The 24,628-nt window shown below is 38.3% G+C and overlaps 1 protein-coding gene across 3 annotated transcripts in view; it reads left to right on the forward strand.

Annotated features, from left to right (window-relative positions):
* The window catches only part of LOC134153696 (chondroitin sulfate proteoglycan 4-like), a 39,982-nt gene extending 19,237 nt beyond the window's left edge, over positions 1–20,745 (forward strand). The window contains exons 6-11 of one of the 3 annotated variants that reach the window (XR_009961204.1): positions 3,296–3,494; positions 6,783–6,914; positions 11,164–11,336; positions 15,071–15,254; positions 15,788–18,802; positions 19,835–20,745. Coding sequence is in view for 1 of the 3 variants with exons in the window: in XM_062600072.1 (XP_062456056.1) it covers positions 3,296–3,494; positions 6,783–6,914; positions 11,164–11,336; positions 15,071–15,254; positions 15,788–17,841 (2,742 nt within the window). In the remaining 2 variants the exon portion in view is untranslated. Of the gene's footprint in view, positions 1–3,295; positions 3,495–6,782; positions 6,915–11,163; positions 11,337–15,070; positions 15,255–15,787 lie in introns of all 3 variants that reach the window. The other 2 variants (XR_009961205.1, XM_062600072.1) reach the window with 2 other exon arrangements.
* The last annotated feature ends 3,883 nt before the right edge of the window (positions 20,746–24,628 follow it).

A 24,628-nucleotide genomic window follows, 5' to 3' on the forward strand; every position in this document is an offset into this window, starting at 1 on the left:
AAGTTAAATAGTGTGCGTGTGTGTGTGTATATGTATATATAGTATATGTATAGTCAAGTTATCTACTGAGAGGCATACCTCAAGATGATCCTTCTTCAGAGCAACCTTACACATCCCTAATAGGTTGGAGAAAATGGATTTTTCTTAGTCCTACTAGATACTGAGATGAACTGAGCATTCCCATGTAGGATGAGACTTGCTGATCCCTGTGTTCTAGCCGAGCAGTTTGTCCTCCTCAAGGATAAGGCCAGTAGTGAAAGCTGAGTATTACCCTTTTAGGCAATGTCTTTTGAAAGGTCAGAAGCATACGAAGTATACAAAAGTGTAAAATCAGGGACCAGTATTGTAAAAACTGAGGCATCTACAGGATGTCTTGTTCAAAACACCTTATTTTAAAAAAGGAAATGCTTCAATTTTATGCCTTGGATTTTATTGTGTTTTTTAGAGAAAAAAAAAAAAAAAACGCTCACTTCTGGGGCATCTGTAACATCCCTTCTTCAATCCACAGTGTCCATTGTATTTACAAGGTTATGAGCACTATGGGGAGAGTTTTAAGAGGACAGCCAGCTGAGTATTTGGGGGCTTATTTCTGTTTTTTTTCAAGGAAATGAAAGTAATTGAAGTTTCTTTTATTTCCTTTTTTGACTGAGCTTTTATAACATGCTGAAGAATTTACTTAATGTAATACATGAGGTATAGAAAGTTTTACTGTACCGAGAGTTTCTTTAACATGTGCTAGGAGTCCTTGTGTTCAAGTCAAAGTATTTCCATTAGAAAATGAGTGCTTGAAGGGTAAATGCATTTAGTAAGTGCATTTATACAGCATTTTAGGGTTTATTTCTTATAATTTTGGCATGTTTTATAGTGAGGGTTTCTTTGGGGTGCATGGAGAGAGAAATCTGATTTATAAAGAGTTGGTGCTGAGGCCTTACTTGCTCCATTTATCTATTACATAAATATGTTTATCTGTTAATGCTGATCTGAAATGATTGTATCCTTTTGTTGCCACAAGAGGGCTGTGTTTTCTTATAATTAGATTTTTTTTCCAAAACAAAATTCAAAGACTGATTTTTTTTTCCTTTAAATCATTCACTTATTAAAATGGTTGGATATATAGAGTATGTAGTAGGATATGTAACATAAAAGGAGAGAGACAGGTAAGCTGAATGCTGTAAGCAGACCAGAATGGATTATTTCCCTGCAGGCAGGGTCGCAAACCTTTCTGTGGACCATGCCAAAAGTGTTAGGCAAATGCAAAATCAATGTAATACTGCATCCTAGAGATGGAGCTTACAGTTTTCATGGTGTCCTTCAAGGAGGACTTGGTCCTAGATGTGGAAAATAAACTGCTTGAACAGTATTTGTGGTATTCTGAGTGCCCGCTTCCCTACAGCCCTTTTCAGCTCGTGTATCTCCTTTCATTCTTCGAGGATCGTGTTACAGGTCACAGAGGACCTCAGCATGTACAGTACTTAAAAAAAAAAAAAAAAAAAAAAGTATTAATGTCCTGGTACAATAGAAATAAACACTGATTTTACAGTCAAAAAACTCAATTTTTCTTCTAGTAAGAGAAAATTTTTTAAAAACTTATGGAAGTTTAGCCAGAGTCTTATGTGGTAACATATTTGCATAGTCCTTTCTTATGTTTTTCTGTACTCTATATGTGACCTTGTATTTTCTGTGTAGAATAGTCTGAAGCAAGTGTTAGTGACATGAGTTCGGATGGTCTCAGAACACCAAACCAGTGACACTAATGCTCTCAGCTAGTGACTCTGGTCATTAGAGAAGTCCACCTTTGCTGTTAGTTACCAACCTGTGTTTTCCTAGGTAACATCTTCTATCAAACTTCTCTAGTAATTACATTATAGAGAAATAAATATTTCAAGAAGAAAATGGCTATTTCATGTTTGCAAGATGTGTTACATTTCTGTGATAGAAAACATCTCAACTTTTTTTTTCAGACCTGTTTTCTTAGTTGGAAAACACGTATAATTTCATTACAGTGTCTTGTTTACCATGGCAAAGATTTTGTGATACAATGGAGGCTGAAATTCTGCTTCTATTGAAATGCCATGGCAAAAATCCCAGTGACTTTTAAAAAAGTCAGTATTGCATTGATAATTTTCATTAAACAGTAACATTAATACTTAGGGAAAAATTGTGATTATTGAAGCTTATTTTTGGCAGATGTAAAACATCCTTTGTCAAGGATCATGTACACTCTTTAACCTTTTGGTGTGATATTACTACCAGATACTTACTAAAAGTGTACTAAGGCCCTAGGAAGACAGGAAAGGACAATAGAGTGAGTGTTTTGAAGCTCAAGCCAAGGTTTTAAAGACTCAGGCTTTAAAGATTATACACAATGAAATAAACTGCATGAAATGAATTGACATTGGTGTATTGAATGTTTAGGGACTTTATTTCATTTTCAGGGAAATACGTATTGTTTTTTGTTAGTCTTAGTGCTTAGTCAGTAATTCTAAGTAAATACTGCAAAGATGAGGAGTAAAGCAGGCTGTTGCTTACTGTTTCCAAACCAGAAATTAAGCAGAGAGTTATGAATGATGCTCAGATAGCAGTCCTCTCTGCTCAAAAGAAAGATCTTGCAGTGTGTACTTTAGCTAAAAAAATGCAAGTGTATTTTCTAGAATTAAGTAACAGGTTTTACACCATCTTCCTAATACTAGTTATTTATTTTGACTTGAAGCATGCAAAGTGCCAAACAGCTGTTGGAGGTGTTGGTGCCCTCATCTCCCACTGGAAGGAACACCTCTGGGAATTTTTCAGTGTACAAGAAAGGGCCTTTAGTGCATACGGTAAAAAGAAAATACTTCAGCTACAAGAAGTGTTTCATTTATATTAAAGATTTTGTTGTCCTCAGGCTGTTTTTCTTTTTCCTTTTCCTGTAATGAAAGTTGAGTATGTTGAATGTCCTACCCACTGTGAAGTACGTGACACTAGTGTTCATATGTATGTGTTGGAAAGGAGTTCCTTGACTCAGTTATCAAAATACAGTTTTGCTGTGTTTTTAAGAATTTGGATAGAGCCTGACAAACAGAGCACTTGTACTGCTGCTATCTAAAATCCAAACTGATACTGAATGTGTTTGCTAGTGTTATTTCATTGTCTTGTTTTTGAAAATCATTTGCCAACATTAACCATTGCCATCCAGGATCACAAATTTGGATGGACAGTAAGGAAATGTCTTATAGTGACATACAGTAAGAATCTGTATTCTTTCTTTTTCTTCGTGCTTTTTTTCCCCTGTTTTTATTTTCTGTTATTTTCCTAGGTCTGGGTGGGTTCAGTCACAGAAATAACTGTTGACGACCTCTGTGCAGAAGACAAGGACTCCTCACCATCTGAACTGATATACACCCTTACTCTGCCTAGCAATGGGCACTTGGCTCTGAAGTCTTCTCCAAACAACAGCATCCTTAATTTTACTCAGGCTCATATAATAGATGGGCAGCTGGTATTTGTACACAGTGGTATGTGGTTCCAAAAATACAACCTCTGTTACCAGAATACTGGTCCTGTTCAGTTTGTTTGTGTTTGTAATCTTTTGAGGATGTCCTTGTAATGTCACAAAAGTCTCAGACCACTGTTTGTGTGATACATGTTCTTACAAACTAAACAGGAAAGAGTCCTATAACTATTTAAATATGTGCCCACCAAGAACCTCCTCTATTCTGGGGAAGAAATACTAGTTGTTCCGTTAGTGGCAATGTCCTTCTGAACGTAAGTCCATGGCTTGCAGGAACAAATGTAGACATGAGATATGAAATTGAGTTTTTTGATCATTGTTACCGAGTATCTTCCGGAGCTTTTCCATCCTGCAGAGCTCTTCATGGATTAACAGGCTCCCAGGTAGCTGACAGAGTATAGTCATGTTCCTGAGGAGCTCTGGGCAATGAAATAATGGTTCCTGTGGGTGATGTCAACCTTCCCTTCAGGCTACAAAGGAATTCAGCTGCTTTTCTTCTGCTCCAGCTCTGTTTTAATATTACCTTAGCTGAAAGGAGAAGAAAAGAGGAGCTAAAACAGAAATAAGCCAGCTGTGTTTTGGATAAGAATTTGAGAGGGGTACAGTGCTCTCCCACCAGCCCTGATGAAGGGAAAATTAGTGCTCTTGGGTTTAGCAGTCATTTCAGATCTGTGCTGTGACTTCATGAATGTTGGTGCAGGTTGAAAAGCTCTGACTTCAAAGGCAATATTTTGCAGAGTGTATATGTGTTGCTGAAGTTGCTTTGCAAACAGTGTAATAGCTGTTGGTGAGCTCTAGGTATTCTATTCAAATAGGAGGTCAAGAACATGGCAAAAGTGAGTCAAGCTGTTTAAGCTGTTGTTCCAAGGGAGATTTTGACATGTAAAGCCCCTGTCGTGACGGAACGGTAGAAGGAAGATGGTAGTCTTAATTTGAGGAACTGAATCCACTGTGTTTCAGAAGGGGTAAATGCACACCTGCAGCTTTAGGGAATGAATCTAGATAGATTAAAAGAAGTAAAAGAAATAGCAAATTTCATTTTTCAGTGAGCAGGAGTGTGGGCTGTACAGTAAAACTGAAATGTAAAACTACTCCAGTCATGTGCTTGCTCCTGCAGCTGCTCTGTCTCTGCCATCCACTCACCATCATGGCCAGTGTTTCATAAAGGACTCCTGCTATTTCATTTTTTCTTCTTTCTCAGTCTGGGATTTTCTTTCCTCCTTCATGATTATTGCTGGAAGTGTACTCATCTTCTTGCCCCCAGCCTTGTCCTGGGGCCTTTCCTTACCTGGTTGCTATCATTACTCTTCTTTCCCCTTCAACTGTTGTTCTGGTCCTTACCTTGAGTCTTTTAGTGTATACTAACTTCTTTGGCTACTCCTGAGAAATACCCAATTTCCTGCCCTCCATAGTCTGGTTTCTGCTCTTCCTGCTCACTCTAAACCTTTCCAAAGCAAAAGCGTTTTGGGGGCTGAGATTGCTCTTCTGTCCACTGGCTACTCCTGATAGCACTGATGGTTCCAGCTGTCAAAAGTCTTCTGCATCTCTACATTGTAATGTTCGTCTTCAGGTTGTTTTGTATTGCAAAAGAAAGTAGTACCATATTTTTGCTTTCATGCCTCTGATATTAATCTCTGTAAAACCTTTTTCTTCATCTTTGTTTGATGTTGTGAATTGCAAGTTGTTGCTTTTATTCAGTGCTGAGTTGCAAATCTGCTTCTTTTTTCTTAGGTTTTCCCCTGAAGTTTTGTCCTCAATAATCCCTGCATGTTCTGTCACAAGCTTAAATGCAGAAACAGAACATACCTTTCCTTTTCTCTCAGTGTGGAAATTGCTTCCCTTCTTCCACCCTTGCTTGCACTTCAGGGTACTGCCTGCCCACTTTGGCAGGAGAGAGTCTGCTCTTAAACCCTGCTGAACTGAACTGTCAGCTCTCCTTAAGCCTCAAATGTCTTGCAGTGCAGTTCTCGCAACCCTCTTCCTGGTGTCCTTTTTATTACTTCCAATTAGTTACCCCTTTAAAATTAATTATGCTACAGTAATACATGCTTCACCCAAGTAGCACTTGAGGGTTTAGTTCTGTTCCTGATTCTGTCGATGACAAATTTCTGATTATTTCAGTCAGAAAGCTGCTCTTCATTAGTCAAGAAAGCAAGTAAAGCAAAGTAAGCATTCTCCTCCCAACCTAAGGCAAATCCTAAACTCCTCATTGTCCTTTTAAATGTGCAACCACTTGTGTGTTTTTATCAAGAGAAAATAAAAGCTTTTTTTTTAAAAAAAAAGATTTGATATTCCAGGGCTGCTTCTGTGCTTGCCATAGGTGATTTGTTAACTATGATTCCCTAGGGGAACAGTTAAGTGTAGTTAACTTCCCTAGGGGAGTTTTTAACCAGTCTCAGAACCAACATTGATTCTTCTGGTATATTAATTTATGGTTAGGCAAGGAGTGCTGATCTTCACATAAAAGTACATGGCAACCTTTAGGATATATGTTCGTGTGGCAAAGCAAACAGAAGAGCAAGAGTGACTCCTGGCAGCAGTTAATATTGTAAATTTTCGTTCTCTTTTTCTACCTAAATAGTTTGAGGACCCTCTGTTTAAAGCACTGTGCATCTTAAAAAGTCAGTTCCGAGAAATATATTTTTACGGGAATTCACTTAATTTCCTGGAAATATTTTACTATTGCTTATGCCAGACTACATATAGGTACTAAGATTAAAGAAGAAAATGGGCATTTATTATGAGTGCACATAACCCCTGAAATAGTTTGAGCTGTGACAACATATCCTCTTCAGCAAAGCTGAAGGGAAAGCAGAGGAAAAGGAAACAGAGTGAATCAGCTCCCAGGTTAAATCTAAACCAAATGAAAGGCTGTTCTACCTGTTTTTCTACCAAAATTACATCTCTGCCAAAATTTGACCATTTAAGTGCTCAGGTCCCTCCTAAGGTATAAAGGGAGGAGAAAACTTGGGGCCAGTTTCTCCCCATGTTTAAACTGGTTTCAGCTCCACTGGGTTCAGTGAAAGAAGAAGGGAAGGGGCAGTCTGCTGATTTACATCCATGGAATATTTGCCCTTCAGTTTAAGCAAAAGCCATGTGCATGGGATGGTGTTCTCTGCATTATGATTTTATTTAATTTTTGATTAAGATGCAGAAATACTGATCAAAAAATGACTTCAGGATGACTGGGTTTTTTCACTATGGTCAAAAGCAAAATGTACGCAGTGTATGTTTGTGTGTTTTAGATGAAAAATGGGAAAATAAAAGAAATTTAATGTTTTGTTTTCTACAGGAGCAATGTCTGGAGGCTTCAGCTTTCAGGTTACAGATGGTTTGAACTTTGCACCTCGACAAATTTTTAGCATCACAGCTCAGACTCTAATAGTTAGCCTGGAAGTCAACAAAGGACTCGGCGTCTTTCCAGGTTTGGTTTTAACAGATTATCTTGATTTTGTGCACTTGGAAGTAGTTTCATAAGCTACCATGTATACAGTTATTTGTTATATAGCTGACTAAACTATAGATAACTGTACATGGAAACGCCCATCTGTCTGATTTTTAAAAGATCAGTCATGTCTCAAATGTTCTTACTGTTGTGTGGGCTTTGATTTTTTGATATGTGTTTGTGCTGTCAGTGATGGAAATAGGCAGTGAAATATGTAGTGCAGCGTGCAGTAACACTGTTTGCCTAAGCACTGAAAATTTCCTGTTCAAATTTGTTTAAAAGTTCAATATTGCATTTGTAGAAATAAAGATGCAAAGTGCTGGTTAGAATATTCAGCCTCTCTCAGCTGGTTGTGAGTTTGCCTAGCAGAAGCAGAGTGAAGCCCAAGTCCATGGGGCTCTGAATAGCACACTCAAGCTAACTAGAACGCATGTTCGCTTTCTTATTTGAGCGGAGTTATGGAGAGCAGCTGGGACTCACCGATGAACCAGACTGAACAGCCTTGGTTCATATTTGTGCATTTGGAAATAGCTGGGTCAGCAGCTTCGTATTTTTTTAATGAAATCCTACTCCTGCAGGAACTAATGAGTTAAGAGAGTCTAACCAGAACTGCTTATTGCTTTGCATTGGCAAGAGTAATCCCTCACTGAGTTAGTGATCTAACATTAAGTACGGGATTAAAACAGAAATAAAGATTAGTCTTCTATCAGCAATGTCTTCCATCAGACTTCTCATGTAGATGTTGTTTGTACTACTTTCTTTCCTTTTTTTTTTCTCTGAATATGGTGCATATAGCCAGAGAGAAGTTCAACACTGGGAAAGCTCTTAACTATTAATCTGTGCCTTGATTTATTAATCCTAAACAGAAAAGAAGTACTTCAGTTTCTTAAACTTCCTGTATATAAGCTATATAAATAAAGGCTTGCAATGAAAGCCACTTAAACATAGGCAACAAAAAATGGGATTGTAGCAGCATGATCTTCTAATTCAGTCGATATAAATGGGATTCAGATAAATCCACTTACAAGGCTTATTAATCTGTCTGTGATTTTGGTGTGTAAGGGTGCCTCAGGCACAGAGGTTTATAGGAATTCTATCTTAAGCCAAAGATAGTTGTAAGGAAAATATGCCTGATACTTTCATAGAAGAAAAGTCTCAGAGTTTCTGTCAGTTCTCCAGGTTGGAAAATATAATATTTTTTTTCCAGCACTGCAAGCCATATTCATCTAGGCATACAGCTTTTGCTGAATTCTCACTTACTTTGAGTTAGTAATACTTTTTTAATGACAACTTTGCTACCTTTTTTACCTCTTTTGGTTTTACCAATTTTTAAAGATATTCTCGAGCTGTACAGGTTTCAGTGAGCGAATGCTGATACTTGATCATCTTGGAATGACTGTTCAAACAGTGGTGGTGCCAGCTGCTCACCCACACATAAACAATAGCCAGTGTCCCGTTATATTTTATAGCACTGCAGGAAATGTTAATTTTGAGACAACTTGAAAGATTTTCTCTCCAGGGAAGAATACATTGTGAAGAATTTGCCATGTCTTCATGACTGGGTGTAAACTATTTTCTCAAGCATATTCTTCTGAAATTTTATAAGCACATGTACTGCTGTCCTCTTTCCTGTTGAATATACCAGATTTGTTTTTGCAATTTATGGATTTTCTCTGTCTGTCAGAAGCTTATTTTATTTGGTATGCTCACTAAATTGATAGATATATAAGTTTTTCCTACATGTGCTATGTAACTGAAATATGAAGATTTGCTCTTTTCAAGGAAGCAATTGCTCAAAGAAAGAATGAGCTGAGTTGCTGTTTGAGAAGAAGGGTTGTAGTTGCTCAGAAGCTGAGCTGTCTGAGCCAGGCAGTAGATGAGATAATCCATAGCTGTGTAGCAGTGATAGGAAGAATGCTTATGCCAGAGTCCTTTCCCAATTTTGTAGGCAGTAAGAAAAGAAAACAAAATTATTACGGATACCAGAGTTATTAGATACTGATAATGGTGTTATGCTTTTGTATTTCGCCTGCATAGCTTAGTGCTGCTGTGCTCTGCACCACCCATCCTTGCAGTACGTCTTTCTCCTCTTTCTCTCTTCCCAGAATTTGTGTGGTTTTGCTTGTGTGATGTCTGTGCTCCCATGCTTGGGATCAGGATTTGTTCTCACTTCCCTTCCCTTTACCCAGTGTGTTGGCTAGTGAAATGTTGCCCTTTCTGTTAAGGTGTTGAACCAGAGCAGAGCTGCTGCAGGTGCTGGAAAAGGCTTTCAGGTCCCAGGAGAAATATGGGGAAAGGAGGGGGTTGTCTGAGGGAGGATCCCATTTCACAGGAAAGGATGAGATGCAGTGCTAAACTATATTTCAGCCTTTGCTTCAGCGAAGTCCTGGCTCTTGAGTGAGATCAGGTCTATGAGGAACAAGCCAGGGCTTTATGGCACTGAGGTACATGTCCCCTCCACCCTCTGCCCTGTACTGCGATGGCAGTGTTGTAAATGTGATGCGTGATATCATTATCATGAAAAATTGAAGTGGTACCATCCATCACTACAGCATAACTGTTTTTGAGAGTCACTCTGTCTTAATCTCTTAGGACACTGGACCCTGATTTGCATAAGTATGAGGTTGTTGAGAAATAGCTGTGTTGTGCAGATAACATGTGGTCTGATTAACTGTTGCTCTCTGTTCTACATTCCTGAACACATCTGCTGTGTGCACAACACAAGGTCATGCTTCTTCACCACCTTGGCACACAGAAAAGGGAAAGGAAAAGTAGAGAGAGGAAGAGGAGGGGCATGTCTTGAATTAGTTACTGTGCAAGAGAATCCTAGACCTGAGGGACTGATTTGCTTTTTTAAGGACTATGGATACAGAGAGGCATGGGAAGATGAAAAGGAGAAAAGAGACAGAGCAAGAGGATTTCATTTTGTTACATCAACTCTGTTTCAAAGTAGATGTGATTTGAGCCAGGGCACAACCACGTGTAAACAGGCAGAATCCTAAGGTTACCAAATGCTTGCAAAATTGCTTCCCATTCATCAGTTTGCTTGCTGTATTTTTTTCTGCTGAATATTATAGCAGGAACACATTTTGTGTTACTTCTCTGTAAAGATTATGCTTTAGTGGAGATGGGTTGCTAATTCATATTTCAAAGATACATATGGCTAGTGTCTGAAATTATATATTGATACCTATAAAGCTTGGTACTCAAAAACCCAATATACAAGAGAGGCGGAAATGGGACTGATGGGGAACTCCTAGAATTATTTCTGTTTGAAACTTACAGGAATCTGTTGCTCTTCCAAATGCATCATAGTAAACATCAGGTTTAGTTGCTGAGTGTATACTGTGAGGAGAGATTACATCAAGAAGAAGGCAGATAAAATCCTGATATTTTGCAGCCCTGTCATTGCTGGGTGTAGCTTACACAACAGCTAGCAATAAGTATGTCTTTGTTTTTGTTACAGCCATGTCAAAAACTGTCTTGGTTGGGCTAAAATCCAGAAAGCTCTCTACAGTCTTTAAGCCAGAATGTACTAGATAGTGCAGTGTTATGTATTAAAAGGAATTTATTACCCCTCAGTCTCCATCTGTCTAGGGAATATGTCGTTTCAGTTCAGGCCATTGTTTGTATGTGTGATGTCCTCACTATTTTTAGTTCAGTGTTTTTTTAATGGTAATCGTCTCTTCATATCGATAAAGCATAGTTCAGATACCTGACATTAATTGATTTTGGTTTATGTGTGTTCACTAAAAACTACTGGATTAAGGCAGACCTTGCCAAATCACCCTGCCTTCTGTGAGCAAATGGGACTACCAAAGAAATTAGCAATGGTGTCTGCAACTGGAATCTGAATTCACTGCTAGACATGTAATGCAGGAGCAGGACTTCTCATCGTGCTTTATTCCTTACTTGGGATTTTTTTTTTTCAGAAGCTAATTATTTAGTAATTGTATTTCTTGTAGAGAACTGTGTATTTTTCATGTCTGTAAAACAAAGATAGTTCATATTTATGTTTTTTTTTGAATGAAAACCTATGGAAGAATTGTATTATTTAAAGGTACCTAGGAAGGTAACTAGGAAAAGAATAATACTGCTGATCTTATTAAACACTATTAAAATTTGAAGTACAGTAATTAGATGAGTGGCTGAGTTATGCATATAAAACTGACCCTTCATGAAAAATTACAGTTGCAAATCTGAGTTACTTTTAATTCACATTTTTTAGGTTCCAGGAAACCTATTTCACAACATGATCTGAGAGCTGTGACCAATGATGTGACCAATGCAGGAAACAGAACTATAACTTTTATGATTGTAACTTCCCCAAAACTTGGAAGACTGATCAGAGTAAATTCTGGTAATACCACTCAGGAAGTCCTCAGTTTTACACAGTCTATGGTAAGCATTTACTTTATAATAGTTCTGGGATAGATTGTTACTTCAAAGGCCAACCCAGTTGCTTGCTCTTTGTCTCATCCATTTCTATCTGTTTGGTAACCAGGCCATAATGGGCCATATATGACCCATCAATGCAATTGCCTAGATTTACTGTGTCATTAAATATCTGGCATTAGTACTGAATGCAAGAGGAGCCTTTTTTTTCCCTCTTCTTGGATGCTCACATAGTCTTGGCCATTTCCACTGTTTTGCCTGTAACAGTATTTTTCAAGAAGAGTTGTTCTGTTGCCAGCAGTCAGAGGTTGGAAGCATTTAATTTCTGATGGAAGGAGCTGCCTTTTGCTATATGAAAACTCCAAGCATCAGATTCATTTAAGCTATATGCAGTCCTCATTGACATCCCCAAGCTGATTTTTATTGACTTCATTGGCTGGGATATTAGGTGTTTAAAGAATCTCATCCATGATACAGTCACTCATACTTGGAAGACTAGAAAAGTGACAGCTCATGTAGCTTGATGGAAAATGTCCCCTGAGAAACTGCAACTGAAAATAAATGACTTACATCTGTGTGCAAAGTTTGAATATAAGTGTCCTCTGTTAAATAAGCTACTCTCAGTAGATTATTTAGTAGGGGGAAATAGAAGGAACTCAATCTTCTGACTTTGTTGGAGGAAAGATTAAGAGGTAATTTGGTCCTAATCTACATTTGCAGATTAAGAAAGTAAATGTTTGATCTAGGAAATGAAAAAAATGAGAAAACCTATTGGCTAGAAATTGAAATTTGCCAATAAAATCTAGAAAGGTTCACATTTTTAATAACTACAGTTATCGTTAGACTTTGAAACAACTTCACCGAGGACTGTAGTAGAATCTCCACAAGAGTTGTATAAACCAAGATGAAGACAGGGCATCTCTTTTAATACTGTATTCTAGTCCCATTTTGTTATTGGCCTTGTTGCAATAACTACTAAGCTGGATTCTGTGTTGTACATTACGAGAAAGGTGGACTGTGTAATGACACTGTTCTGTTCCTAAAATGTATGATTTTATGAGTGTTAGATGAAACAGTTAAGAATGTGAGACAGAAAATCTTACAGCTAAAGTTTTGAAGTTTTGCTCTCTTAGCCTAAAGATACGATCTCTACATGCTTTTGGGGCAGTAGCATGCTATAGCATGGCATTTTTTACCTATTGCTTTAGTCCTTACTAATGTAACTAAATTTCCTTTGAACTTTAGAAATTGTGTAAGGATTTGAGCTGTAGTAATGTGTGTATTTTTCTTCCCTGCTTGAGTTATTTGTACTGGTGGTTTTCACTTCAAACAAGTAGAGCTTAGGGAGTAAATTGTGGTGTCTTAATGAGCTTGCTAGTCATTCTGATAGAGGATGGGAATAAGGAAGAAAAAAAAAGATCTAAAATAAACATTAGCTATCTAGTGTGTTACAGCCACATGAAATAAAGTATCAGTGAAGAAATAATATTAGTATTACAGATATAGTATATTCTTCATTACTTGGAAAATAAATCCTTCAGCTTATGTTAGTTACAAAATGCTTATAAATCTGATTTGAATTTAAAAGTATTTTGGGTTAATTTAGTTCTTTTGAGTTTCATTGACTTTGGTCTATATTGTGAAATTTAAATTTTCACATTCAGTGCTTCTGACAAGCAGTATGTAGCTAGATCCTACAAGAAGTTGATACTTTTGCTGTGGTGCTGAACTCTTCTTTATGTTGTATAGTTTATTTCCTCATTGCAAAAAAGGAAAAAAAGGCTGAAATCACTATTGAATTCTAGTGAATTTTTTCAAGGACAGTTGTTTTGCAAACAATATAAGAAAATTAATTTGCTCATTAAACAGACTTAAAAGTATAGCACAGTCATTTTCAACATGAGGTTTGCGGTTTTTCTTTTTCCTCATTCTTCGACCAGTACTTTCTATAATATCTGAAAGTATTTTCATCTTGCAGCAAGCCAACATTTATTCATTCTATTTAAAATCATTGCAGAGGTAAACAACAGAATCCACACTAGTGCTATTTTCTTATTAGCCCAGATATTAATATTGGCTTGCAATTAAAAAACAACAACCCCCCCCCCACCACCACCCTAGGAAGATTTAACAGTTGGTAGTAAACACCAAGGGATTTATAGACTGAATATTGTGCCAGTTCTTCTTATATAAATTTGCTTTCTCCAACTTAAAGTCATAGAGAAATGTTCTGGAAAATTATCCTGAACTAGCATATCCTTTTAATATCACTTTTGAATATTTTTTCACATAATAGCTATTAAGAATTAAATCACGATAGGGAAAGCATGAATGTGGAGATTTATGTATGAGATTTTATAATGTCAGTTCGAATTTCTTAGTCAATAAGACAGGATGTTTTTGAGGCTGTTGAGAAAATTGACCCTGGAAGCCCTGTTTCCTACGTGATGTCAGTGGGGGCTCTTGCAATGGTTTCAGGATTAGCTCTGTCTGTCATTACAGCTCAGATTCTGCAGTGCTAAAGTGCTCTGCTGGCTGGGTTTTGGTTTTCTTTTTCACACCTTTCAAGCATATGTCATAGAAACATCTACTAATGAATTCCTCTAGGGTGCTTGCAACCTCCTTACCAGTTCTAAACGTAGAACTGGCACCATCTCAGATGGTGAGCTCTTTGGCAATTATAAACTAATACAGATAAGCCAGGCCAGTAGTTGCTTGGGAAGCTGCCAAGGATTTAATAGGTAGCTGTTTTCTCTCCAGGTCAGTGGATGAATTATCAAGTGGAGGCTGAATTTACTGATTGAGATTAAAGTAGTGTCCTAATCTTGTGGTTACTGGGAACGTCATTGTACTTTCAGTACATAATGTTATCAATCCTAAAGTTCTGGTGTAGTTCCAGCTGATGAGAATCCTAGTATGAAAATGCTATCCTTTGCTTTCGGACCTGAACAAGTGAATGGCTGTATCGTGTACGTATATTTATTTCTCTGAAGATTAACTGCAGGATTCTCTGTTGAAGCTTAAATCCTGCCTGTGAGACTGACGAGATTTTCTTGTAAGGATCTGCAGGGTCTCCCAAGCAGGAACATGACAAGCTAGCTTCCTTCCTGTTTCTTAGGTATCCCTCTTCCTCCCATGATACAGAAATTTTCGATTAAGCTCTCTCGTTGGCTGCTTGGTTAGAAAGGAGAAAATATTTTCATGGTCATTGCATCTACTTCAGGTTTCAGTAGTCTCTCACCAAGTATCTTTTGCTATCTACTATGAAAAACATGATCCATCAAAATTTTTTTCAAGCCTTCATTCTTTCATATGTTTTTCTAGAACAATTAGTCCAGTCTAGACGGTATCCTTATAAAGGAAAATCCCCTAGTCATATGGCAGTCTTCTCTAAAGGTACAGTCTATCAGAGCTCACATTCATAGCTTCCATTGCTAATTTGAGATAAGTTTCTCAATGTTTTATGCCTCTGTTCTTAGCGTAAGGCCTTTATCAAGCATTCGTCCCAGTAACATTTCCCCTACCTTCAAGTATGCTTGTCAGCCAACACAGATTTAATCTTCAGAGAAAAAGAAATACAAAATAATCTCTTTAGGTAAGTTATATGTTCAGTCATTATGCATGGACTAAGGTACACGGTCCTCTATTGAACAGTGTTATGATTTTTTTTTCTTTCCTTCCACCTCTATATTTAAAATTTTTTTTCCTCTTGCATCTGTGGCTTTCTTGATCTTAAACAGGTAGATGAAGGTGTGATCATGTATGAGCACTTACAAGCTGAGGCAGCCGACTGGAGTGCAGAAGATTTCTTTTCTTTTACTGTCTCCTCTCCACCATCAACCCTGGACCTCCAGGTGTTCCATATTGCCATTTCGTATGGAATTACCAGGCATGATCGGAACAGTCGTCTTCTAGCAAACACAGGTGGAGATGCTGTGCTCTTTGAGTCTTCTAACAATTTTGGACCTTTCTGGTTTCCAATGAGCAAGTGTAAAAAACTGAAGGATAATTTTTCTTCAGTAACAAATGACCAGAATACTTTTAACACAGAGTATATTGTAGATAGTAGCTTGAAAAACTGCATCACTGCATCTTTAAAAATGATATTAACTACATATGTTTGATCCTTGATACTGTTGTAGTAGGTATCCTCCATTTTGCTATAATAGTAGGGATAATGAAAGCACCATCTGGAGCTGTGAGATACTGATATTTACATAATCTTGCTCTATGCATCAATAGAAAATATAGTTTCTTATATTTAAATCTGTATTTAAAAATAGTAGTAATATATTTCTAGCCGTGACACATGGAAATCAAAGATTCTATGAAAGAGAAACATTTGATTTCACAGTTCTTTTCTGAGCATCATCTGTATTTGACATGCATATCTGATTTTTGAAGCATTGCAACTATAAATTGTTCAGTTTTTAAGCTTCTGATTTCCTTTCTGCTAGGTGCTGTTGTCCAGGAAGGAGGTAGAGTCTTAATCAACAAAACTAATTTAGATGCTTCAAATCTGCTGATTAAGTTACCTGAAGTACAACGCTCCATGTATGAAATCTGGTATCAAGTTATATCTTTACCCCAATGTGGCATGATTATTGTTGGAGAAAGAAATGTTACGAAAGAGAAACCTAACTTCTCCCAGTACATACTGAACAAATTTGGAATTGTGTATGTGCATGATGATTCTGAATCACTCACTGACAATTTCACTTTTGCTGTTTGGTTAAACCTAAAGAGCAAATCTGCTACAAAGCCCCATGGCGATGTTTTAGAAGAGATGTTTAATATCACTGTTGTTCCAGTGAATGACCAAGCTCCAGAACTGAAGACTAAAAGGCTACGCTTGAAAGTCCTGCAGGGAGATGTGTCAGTGCTGGGGTCAGAGAATCTGAAAGTTGAAGACCTAGATAACCCCCCAAGCGAGCTCAAATATGCTGTTATTAGTAATCCTAACAATGGTTATTTAGCAACAAAGAGCAATCTCAGTGTCTCCATACAGGATTTCACACAAGCTGATGTTGACAATGGCAGAATTTGGTTTGTACAGGATGGAAGTTCATCCTCTGGGGTGTTTTATTTCAGTGTAACTGATGGTAAACATCGCCCTTTATACAAACTTTTCAGTCTTGAAGTCATACCAATTGCTCTTGTCCTGGTAAATCATACTGATGTTGCACTTCTGCAAGGCCAGACATCTGTCACTATTACTAACGTTCATCTAGCAGCTGTCACAAATGGAAAAAGTACTAATATTATGTATGAAGTAACTCAGCCCCTCAAATTTGGGCACCTGATGATTGGAAATGAGCAGGTTACTAAATTTGAGCAGGCGGATTTGTACTTAGGAAGGCTGTCTTACTACCTGACAAATCTCACTGCATTCAGAGAAGTATTGGAGTTTATGGTGTTCACTGCCGAAGGCAATCTAACAGGACAAGTGCTGAACATCACAATGAAACCTTTAGTACAAGTTACTGCTGACATGCAAATTTCAAATCAAGCAGTTTACAAATTCAGAAGCAATGACCTGAATGCTTCTGAGCTAGCTAATTTGACACACAGTAATCCTAGATTTGAAGTGATAGTACCCCCATATCATGGAAGAATCGTAAAGAGGAGCCTGATGAATAATGCAGTGTTTGAAGATATTCAGACATTTACCCAGACTGACATTGATAGCGGTGTTGTACTCCTAGACATAGATACAAATATGACAGGCATCGATGTTTTAAATGACTCATTCACTTTTATGCTCAGGGCAGATGACGTGCAGCCTGCTGTCGGCTGTTTTCAGTACTCCATAGTGCCATATGACCCCCTGCTTGTGCAGCATTTTACAACTGAAGTGCCTTTCTTAACCAGGAAAACCACTTTAAATATTCTCACTACCTCAAAGGATGAGGCACCAGTTTCCTCCCACAACGACGAACCTACAGTAGCAGCATGGAAGACTGCACCAACCATGCGGCAAGGTCAGAATCACTGGGGAGATCTACACGAGGAAGGTCCACTGCCTAATCTGGTGGTGGCAACAAGTGAATCAACAGAGGCTGAGGGCACAGTCCAAGCCAATGCTAGGAGTCCCAGAAAGCAACCAAATGAAAGCAGCAACCCTTGGTACATCATTATCCCCCTGGTCTTGGTGTCTGTGTTACTCTTTATTGCTGTTATTTCTGTGTGTATTTTGTTAATGTGTCAGAAAAAAGAGAAGGCAAAACCACTTGTCAAAAATCAGATGGATGCAACACTCGGTAGTTCAGGTCATGGTCTGGAACGGAGCGTGACGGTACCCACTGTTACAGTGACCCCTCTCTTGAAGGGGGTTGAGAAAAGTACAGCCACAACATTCACACCAATCAACCATCAACAGCTGCATCCTGCAGTAGTTTCTCATCCTGTAAAACAGTCTTTGCAAAGTAGCTGTTTAAACCTTGATCCTGAAATGATTCAGTACTGTCGAAAGACAAACCCAACGTTAAAGCGCAATCAGTATTGGGTGTAGTTTGTGGCCAGTTTTGGACATGTGAATAGGTATGGAAGGGAAAGGAGAGTATATGTTATTGACATATGATTTACTCTTTATTGTGCTTATTTATTATTGATTGAACAATTCACTGTTAGATGAAATCCAAGTAACTGTGAAATCAAAAAAAAAAAAAAAAAAAAAAAAAAATCCTAATGATTATAGTGGCCTTAAAATCAGATTTCTAATTGTTACTTTAGCAAAGTTCCCATTGAATTCAGTGCAGAACTTGGCACTATAGATTTTAAATGTACTCTGTGTATGGAGTATTTCTTATTTTCCATGATAGGAATAAAGTAGAATTTTCCATCATAGATTATATATTTTTAATATGATTGCTTTTTTTGAAGAATGAAATTTGCTGTAAAGGTCTTGTGTTCTGTCCTTCAGCAGCACTTCTATTTAAACAACTTGCCACTGTTTTTATGAGCAATTGCCAGAGTGCTAATCTCAAAAATGCCATTTTGACCTAAAGGCTGTTCAAAGGCCAGAACTAAAGAAACAAAGGTGTGATTATTTTGACAGGTATTCATCTGGGTCAATGAACTGGAAATCTATGCAATAATACTACAGCAATGACAGATAAAGGCTGCTGGTAAAACACTGTTACTGTGAGCTGTCGTTTGTTTTTCTGATGATTTTTTTTTCTGCCTTTATTACTGAACTCTAACCTTTAATGTCTGCAGACTGGTAAAATGCATCCATGACCTCTAATCCACATGGCAAAAAATGTGTATCTGCTGAATTATCTTCAGGCTTAGGTTGTGTCTGGAAGTCCGTACCAAATTTCCTGCTGCTGACTCAGGGCTAGATTCTGCCTTCAGTGAAGCAAACAGCTCTCTCGAGTCTGGGAGCTCAAGCAGATGACAGTAGAACCGAGTCCTCTTCTGCGTGCTGGCACGTATTGTGGAACTACTGACAGAAGCAGGTCTGTGAGAAGGTAAATACTCTGGTCTGAAGTTACTCAGACTGCCCTTCATGTTGGAGAGCTCTGATCACGTGTGCCTTACACACTAGGACAAGCCTCTGATTTTAGCTCTGTTGGTAAAATGGACAATAATTTCTCTGGAAGGGGAATGTTTGTGTTTGTATGAAAATCCAAGCTCAGTAGCAGTCTCTGTCAAGGTCCAGGCTTTCCTCTCTAGAAGACAACAGCAGAATTCTTACTGACTTTAGAGGCAATGAATTGACTTCAGGGGAATTGTGCTGTGATCATAACCAGTCTCTTACTAAACAGTGAACTCTGATCTATTTTTTCCAGCAAGCTTTTCTGTAAAAACGTTGCACTTGGGGTCAGGACGCCACAGTACTGCTCTGAGCGAACACTGGAATAACATTTTTGTTTGAGCCAAAGTGCTGCTATTTTCGCTTTTTTAGAAAGGATGTGTGTGCCTGAGCATCCTTGGTGCTACTCATTTCGTGATACTTTGTCCTGGGTAATTATTTTTGTTATTGGTGATATTAGCTGTGATTTTGCTATTTATTCATTTCAGTTATGGGGAGTTTTTACCAGTGAGGATGGCCAGATTAAGTCTCTGGTTATTGCTTTGTCTTGAGAACTAAATTCAGGAGCAGTTTTACTAATCTTTATCACCTCTGCCATGGTCAGCCTTAACTGAGGGGCATTTTGAAGCAATGTGTTGTTCAGAGCCAATTTCCAGGGAAGAGTTCACTGTCAGCATAAAATTTTCAGGCCACATCTTCAGCTGATGGTGTTAGTGGAGTGCTAGTGACTAAAGATATGCACCCTTTATATCCTCAGGCTAGAATGCATTTGAACACTATAACCACAATTTTTATTTACCTATCATTATCATTTTTCTCTGATGCCAGTGTGAGTAGGCTTGAACTCACCCAGCACCATCATAGTAAAAGGCTGTGATGTTCTGGTGTCCCAGACAAGCTGCTCTGGATCTGTATTACAGAATTTTGTCTTCTTTCCCAAAGAAAATCTTTGGAATTCTGCTTTTAGAAACTCAGCTGGAGAGGTGGTGCTGCCAGCCAGTCCAATGTCCTTGTGCAGGAACTGTATTATGTTTCCTGCAGTTTTCTGGGCCTTTTCTCCTAGCACCAAGCAAAGAGGAGCTTCCTCCGAAAGCGAGCTGTCAGCAGAGGATTCACTGCATCCTGCCTCTGATGCCTTCTAGCTGGAACAGGAATCTGATCCCTTCACACCTCCTGCAAGACTCGCTACAAAGAGTAAAGAATTATAATCCAGCACTTCCATGACACTTAGTGGTAGGGAAATGTGAGACAAGCCTCTCTGTGACCTTCCTGTCAACAGCAAAAGAGATGTTATACTTTGATACCTCCATGAGACCAAGTTATGTGCCACCAATCTAGTGCCAAAATGTTGCAATACTGAAAGCTACTGGCGTGAGGTAACAAAATCCTCACTGAGGATGTCCTGACGGGTTGAATAGAAAATGTGGAACCAAAATGTGTGCTTAATGAGACTTTACCTGTGTTTATAATGATGCTTGTTTAGCAAAATGTAGCTGTTCAGTGTACACTGGAGATAGAGCATAGCACCGCTCTGATACTGATGGTGGTAAAACCTAAGATCGACAATCCTGAATGAGTCAGAAATACAAGCAATACAAATAGAACTCCAGGACTGAATGGACCTATTTGTGTACTTTAAACAAGAAATCACACATGGAAAATACAGTAAAAGTAATAACTCTACAGAATTAGTGCTGACTACTTCTGATTCAAATATGGTGGGCTGAACTCTTGTTCTGTTTTCAAAATGCTTTTGGCTGACAGGTTTTCATTTCAAGTAGATCAGCATTATAGAATTGTATTTTGAATGCTGTTCTCAATTTTTAAGTGTTGGGTTTTTTTGTTTTTTAATAAAAGCAATCTAAGTAGCCTAATTCATCTGTGAAGTAAGCCTGCATTCAGTCTTCTCCCTCAGTTGGGGCTGTTATGATATAATTGTTTATACCAAAACACCTGCTGTCTTATGAGGACCATATATGGAAAAGAATGTTATGTCAGTGATTCCTGAGTTTCATTTAAAATGCAGAGGTAAAAACGATAACTGATAACTTATGGTGGATTTTAGTTTAATATGCTGTCCTGAATTCCTGTTAAAAAATGTCTGATTGAATTTAAGCTCTCCCTATTGACAATACAGAAAAGTAGTTTCTGGCAGAGGATGGTTTGTCTAGTTCTTTTGTGGATACCTGTACGTACGAGATGAACAGTTCTTCTGAGGCACCCATCTCTTTTTGCGGACCTTAGAGGAACTGAAGTGACTGCCTCAGACTATCCAACTTTTAGATAGCTAATACTAAGTGAGATGAATCTCATCTTTGGTTTCACAAATAGCAACCAATGTAGAAAATCCCCAAGAAAGTAAACATTTTGTAACTACAGATTCTCAGCGTGATTCCAGGAACAAACATAGTTTATGGTCAGGATCTACTTTGCATTTTTGGTTGTTTCACTTAACTTTGCAGGTGTGTGTTTTATTTCAGAAAGGTGGGATTTTTGAAGGATTCATTCTCTTACCAAGTGAAATTTAAAACTGCAGCATGAGAGTGCCTTGAAAATGTTATCTAAAAACAATGAAATATTTTGTTTATAAACAGTACAGTCATTTTTGTGTTTTTCTTTAAAGACCATCTATAAAGTACTGCAGTGAAGAAAAGCAGATTCCTGTTGCCAATAAAAATCTCCTACCCAGTTTTCTGATGTTTATTTTTTAAATGACTTGTGCAGAGATGCTGTTGTGCTATACCTAGCATTGTCCCTCTAACATAGTGTATAGGGCCAGAGTAGGAGAGCGAAGATCTCTCCACACGTCCACCTGACTGTCCAACGCTTGTATGAGTGTAACATGAAGACAAATGCATGCATTTGAACATGCTCAAGCAACACGGCTTTGGGTGTATTTCAACCAGTTTTCCTGTTGTTTCACTGCATATGCCTAGAAGCATATAGAAGTTTGAATTCTTAAATATTAATACCTTAGCACTGTTTTGTTGTTTTTTATATATATATATATATATACATATATATATATATATATATATATATATATAAAAGTTTGTTACATTTTATTCTCAGTCAAAAATGTGCAGTTGATCCAGCCTCAGGACCTCCCTAAAACTTTTCTTTCTGTTTGAAGTGTTTGCATTAGCTGTCTGACAGCATATGCTTTTGTGCCACAGCTGAACTGCCAGTGCAGTGGAGGTGCTTCCATCTGATCAGGCAGCGCAGCAAGCCTCTCATTGCATTTCAGCCATTTGAATCTGTAACGCCAAATTACTAAGGTAATAATAAAGTAATAATAAGGTAATAAAAGGTTCTAATATATTATGAGCCCAGTGACCTGCCAGATACTGTAAAAACAGCGAGTGTGAAAAGCGGTCTGCCCTACAGAAGCAAATGGTGCAGCTCTCCCTTGTCTGCTTCTCTGGGGAAAGTGGTGTCTGCGGGGATGAGCCCTCTGCGCCCGCTGTGGTGGGCCTGCGTCCAGCAGTGGAGCTTGTAGTAAGCCAATCAGTGCAAATGTCATAAATCAGAAAATGCTGATCAGTCTGAGTTAAAAATCATTCCATATGTTCCTGATTTTAAAAGAGGAAAAGAGGCTTAAAATTGTAAAAGTAACCTTTTTTCCTAGTTTTTTTAATGAAAAAATTCTGCCTTACATTGATATGATACTAAATTTAATGCCTACCATGTTTGAGAGTATTATGATAAGATGTTATTATCCAGTTATCACACCAAATATTTTGTTTGACCTGAGTTTGATTTGTCTTTAATCAAAACTTAGATGCTATTTTTTGCACTTGTTTTCATAACTTGAGATCAGGCTCGTTCTTCTGAAACATCCGAAATCCTGGTGGCTTCCCGTGTGCTGTCAAGCTCTGAATGCAGAAGTCAGTGTCAGCAGCAGCAATGTGCAGCATCCGGGTTGCATTTCCCCCTCTCCCACCCCAACCCGACAAACATGAACTTGTTCTTTGTACAAGTCAGAAAAGGATTTTTGTGGGAGCAAAGAAAATGCAACAGTCATAAACCTTTTGTGTTTTCCCTTGTGTTAAAATATTTGTAAGGTCCCCCTGCAACTAGCACTGCAGTAGCCTGCTAAGACTTGCAGCACCAATTTCAGCAGTGGCTCTACCTGTGTCCTAAGCTAGCGACCTCCCTCCTGCTTGCATCATTTTTTTCAAGTCAGTCCTTGTGATGTTATGTTGAAGTACACTGTGAATATTTTTAAATAGGCTGAAAATAATTGTCCTGGCAAATTCAATGGAAACTCTATTAATTTATCTTCACTTGTTTCAGACTAAGTAATTCTTGCCAGAGCTTGCATATCCCAAATGCAGTTCCTGAACAAAGTGTTCTTTCCTTGTGTCTGGTGAAATCCAGCCCATGGTGAAGCAGTTGGGGTGAACTGCTTTCCTTACCTGCTCTTTTCACCCTTTTTAGTTTTTCTGTTGGTTATTTCTGTGGTAGTGCTTTTTGCCTACTAGTAACCTAGAGATTAAGTTGCTTGCAAACTGAGGTTTAGCTGCACCACATTCTCGTGGCCTCACAGAGAGACAGAGGCATTAGGTCTCATAAACTCCCAGGGGAAAAATGAAGATTGAGCAGATTAGATGTTGGTACAGCACTTTACTGAGCGTCAGAACATTCTGAAAGAACGCAGGCAGCAGATCAGATTAGATATGTGCAATTTATAGCATATGACTGATCAAATTGATTTACTCCAGCTAGTACACAGTACAACTTCATTTTGCATAGCAACTTCTCTGCATGGTACGTGAAAACACACTGCTGAGTGAAATACCACAATTCCAGAGAAAATTAAAAATAATTAGAAGAATATATATGTGTGTGTGTACATATGTATACACACACACACACACACACACACACACACACACACATATATATATACATACACAGGGAGAGAAATGTAGGAAGATGGTTTCAGACATGAGAAGGTGCTAGGGAAGCTTGTTTGTCAGCAGGAAGGGCTGGAGAAGGGATCAGCTAGGGAGACAAGGGAGGGCAGGAGGATGGGATGGAGACAAATTCTGTGGGTAGTTGGGAATTTTTTTAAAAAAGGGAGAATCGTTTGGAAGGAGACAATGGGCTTGTTTGAAAGACCGAGGCAAAGTGCCAGGCGGTGCCTGAGAAGCAGGCTATGATACTGTGCACCGCTTGGTGATCTCTCCAGACTGCTGGGGAAAGGGCAGAGAAAGAATCAAGATGACAAGAAGTTTTCTTGCCATTAGAGGAAGAGCTGTGCTTGGGGGAGGTGGCAAGATTTAGAAGCTCAATTTGCTTTGCTTCTGCATCTCTCTGCAGCTGACAGGAGATTTAGCAGAAGTAAATCTGCTATGGCATGAACATTGTGAATGTTGACCTACAAAGAGATCTGACTGCCAGGAAAACCATTTGTGAGGATTCATCAGGCTCGATCACTGAAATCCTTCCTCATACAACCATAAGCCAGTCTTGCTGAGCTGAGTTGCCCGGGTGCAACTGAGATGTTAAAGCCTGTTGGCAAGACTATTGCCTTAAAATAGAGCTGCCTAGTGTCTTGCTCAAAGTGCAGAAAGGAGCAGAGTACCAGAGGTTTTGACTGTCTGTAATCACAATTAATGAGTAGTGGTGAATATGGTTAGCTACAAACACTCAAAGACATTTATGAGATTAGACCATGTATAGAAGTAAGCAGAAGTAGTATGAATCAGCTATGAAAACAACTTATTTCGTAGCGTGTCTTGGTCAAACTAGAAGT

This window comes from Rhea pennata, chromosome Z, assembly GCF_028389875.1.
Source record: "Rhea pennata isolate bPtePen1 chromosome Z, bPtePen1.pri, whole genome shotgun sequence".
NCBI classification, from domain to species: domain Eukaryota; kingdom Metazoa; phylum Chordata; class Aves; order Rheiformes; family Rheidae; genus Rhea; species Rhea pennata.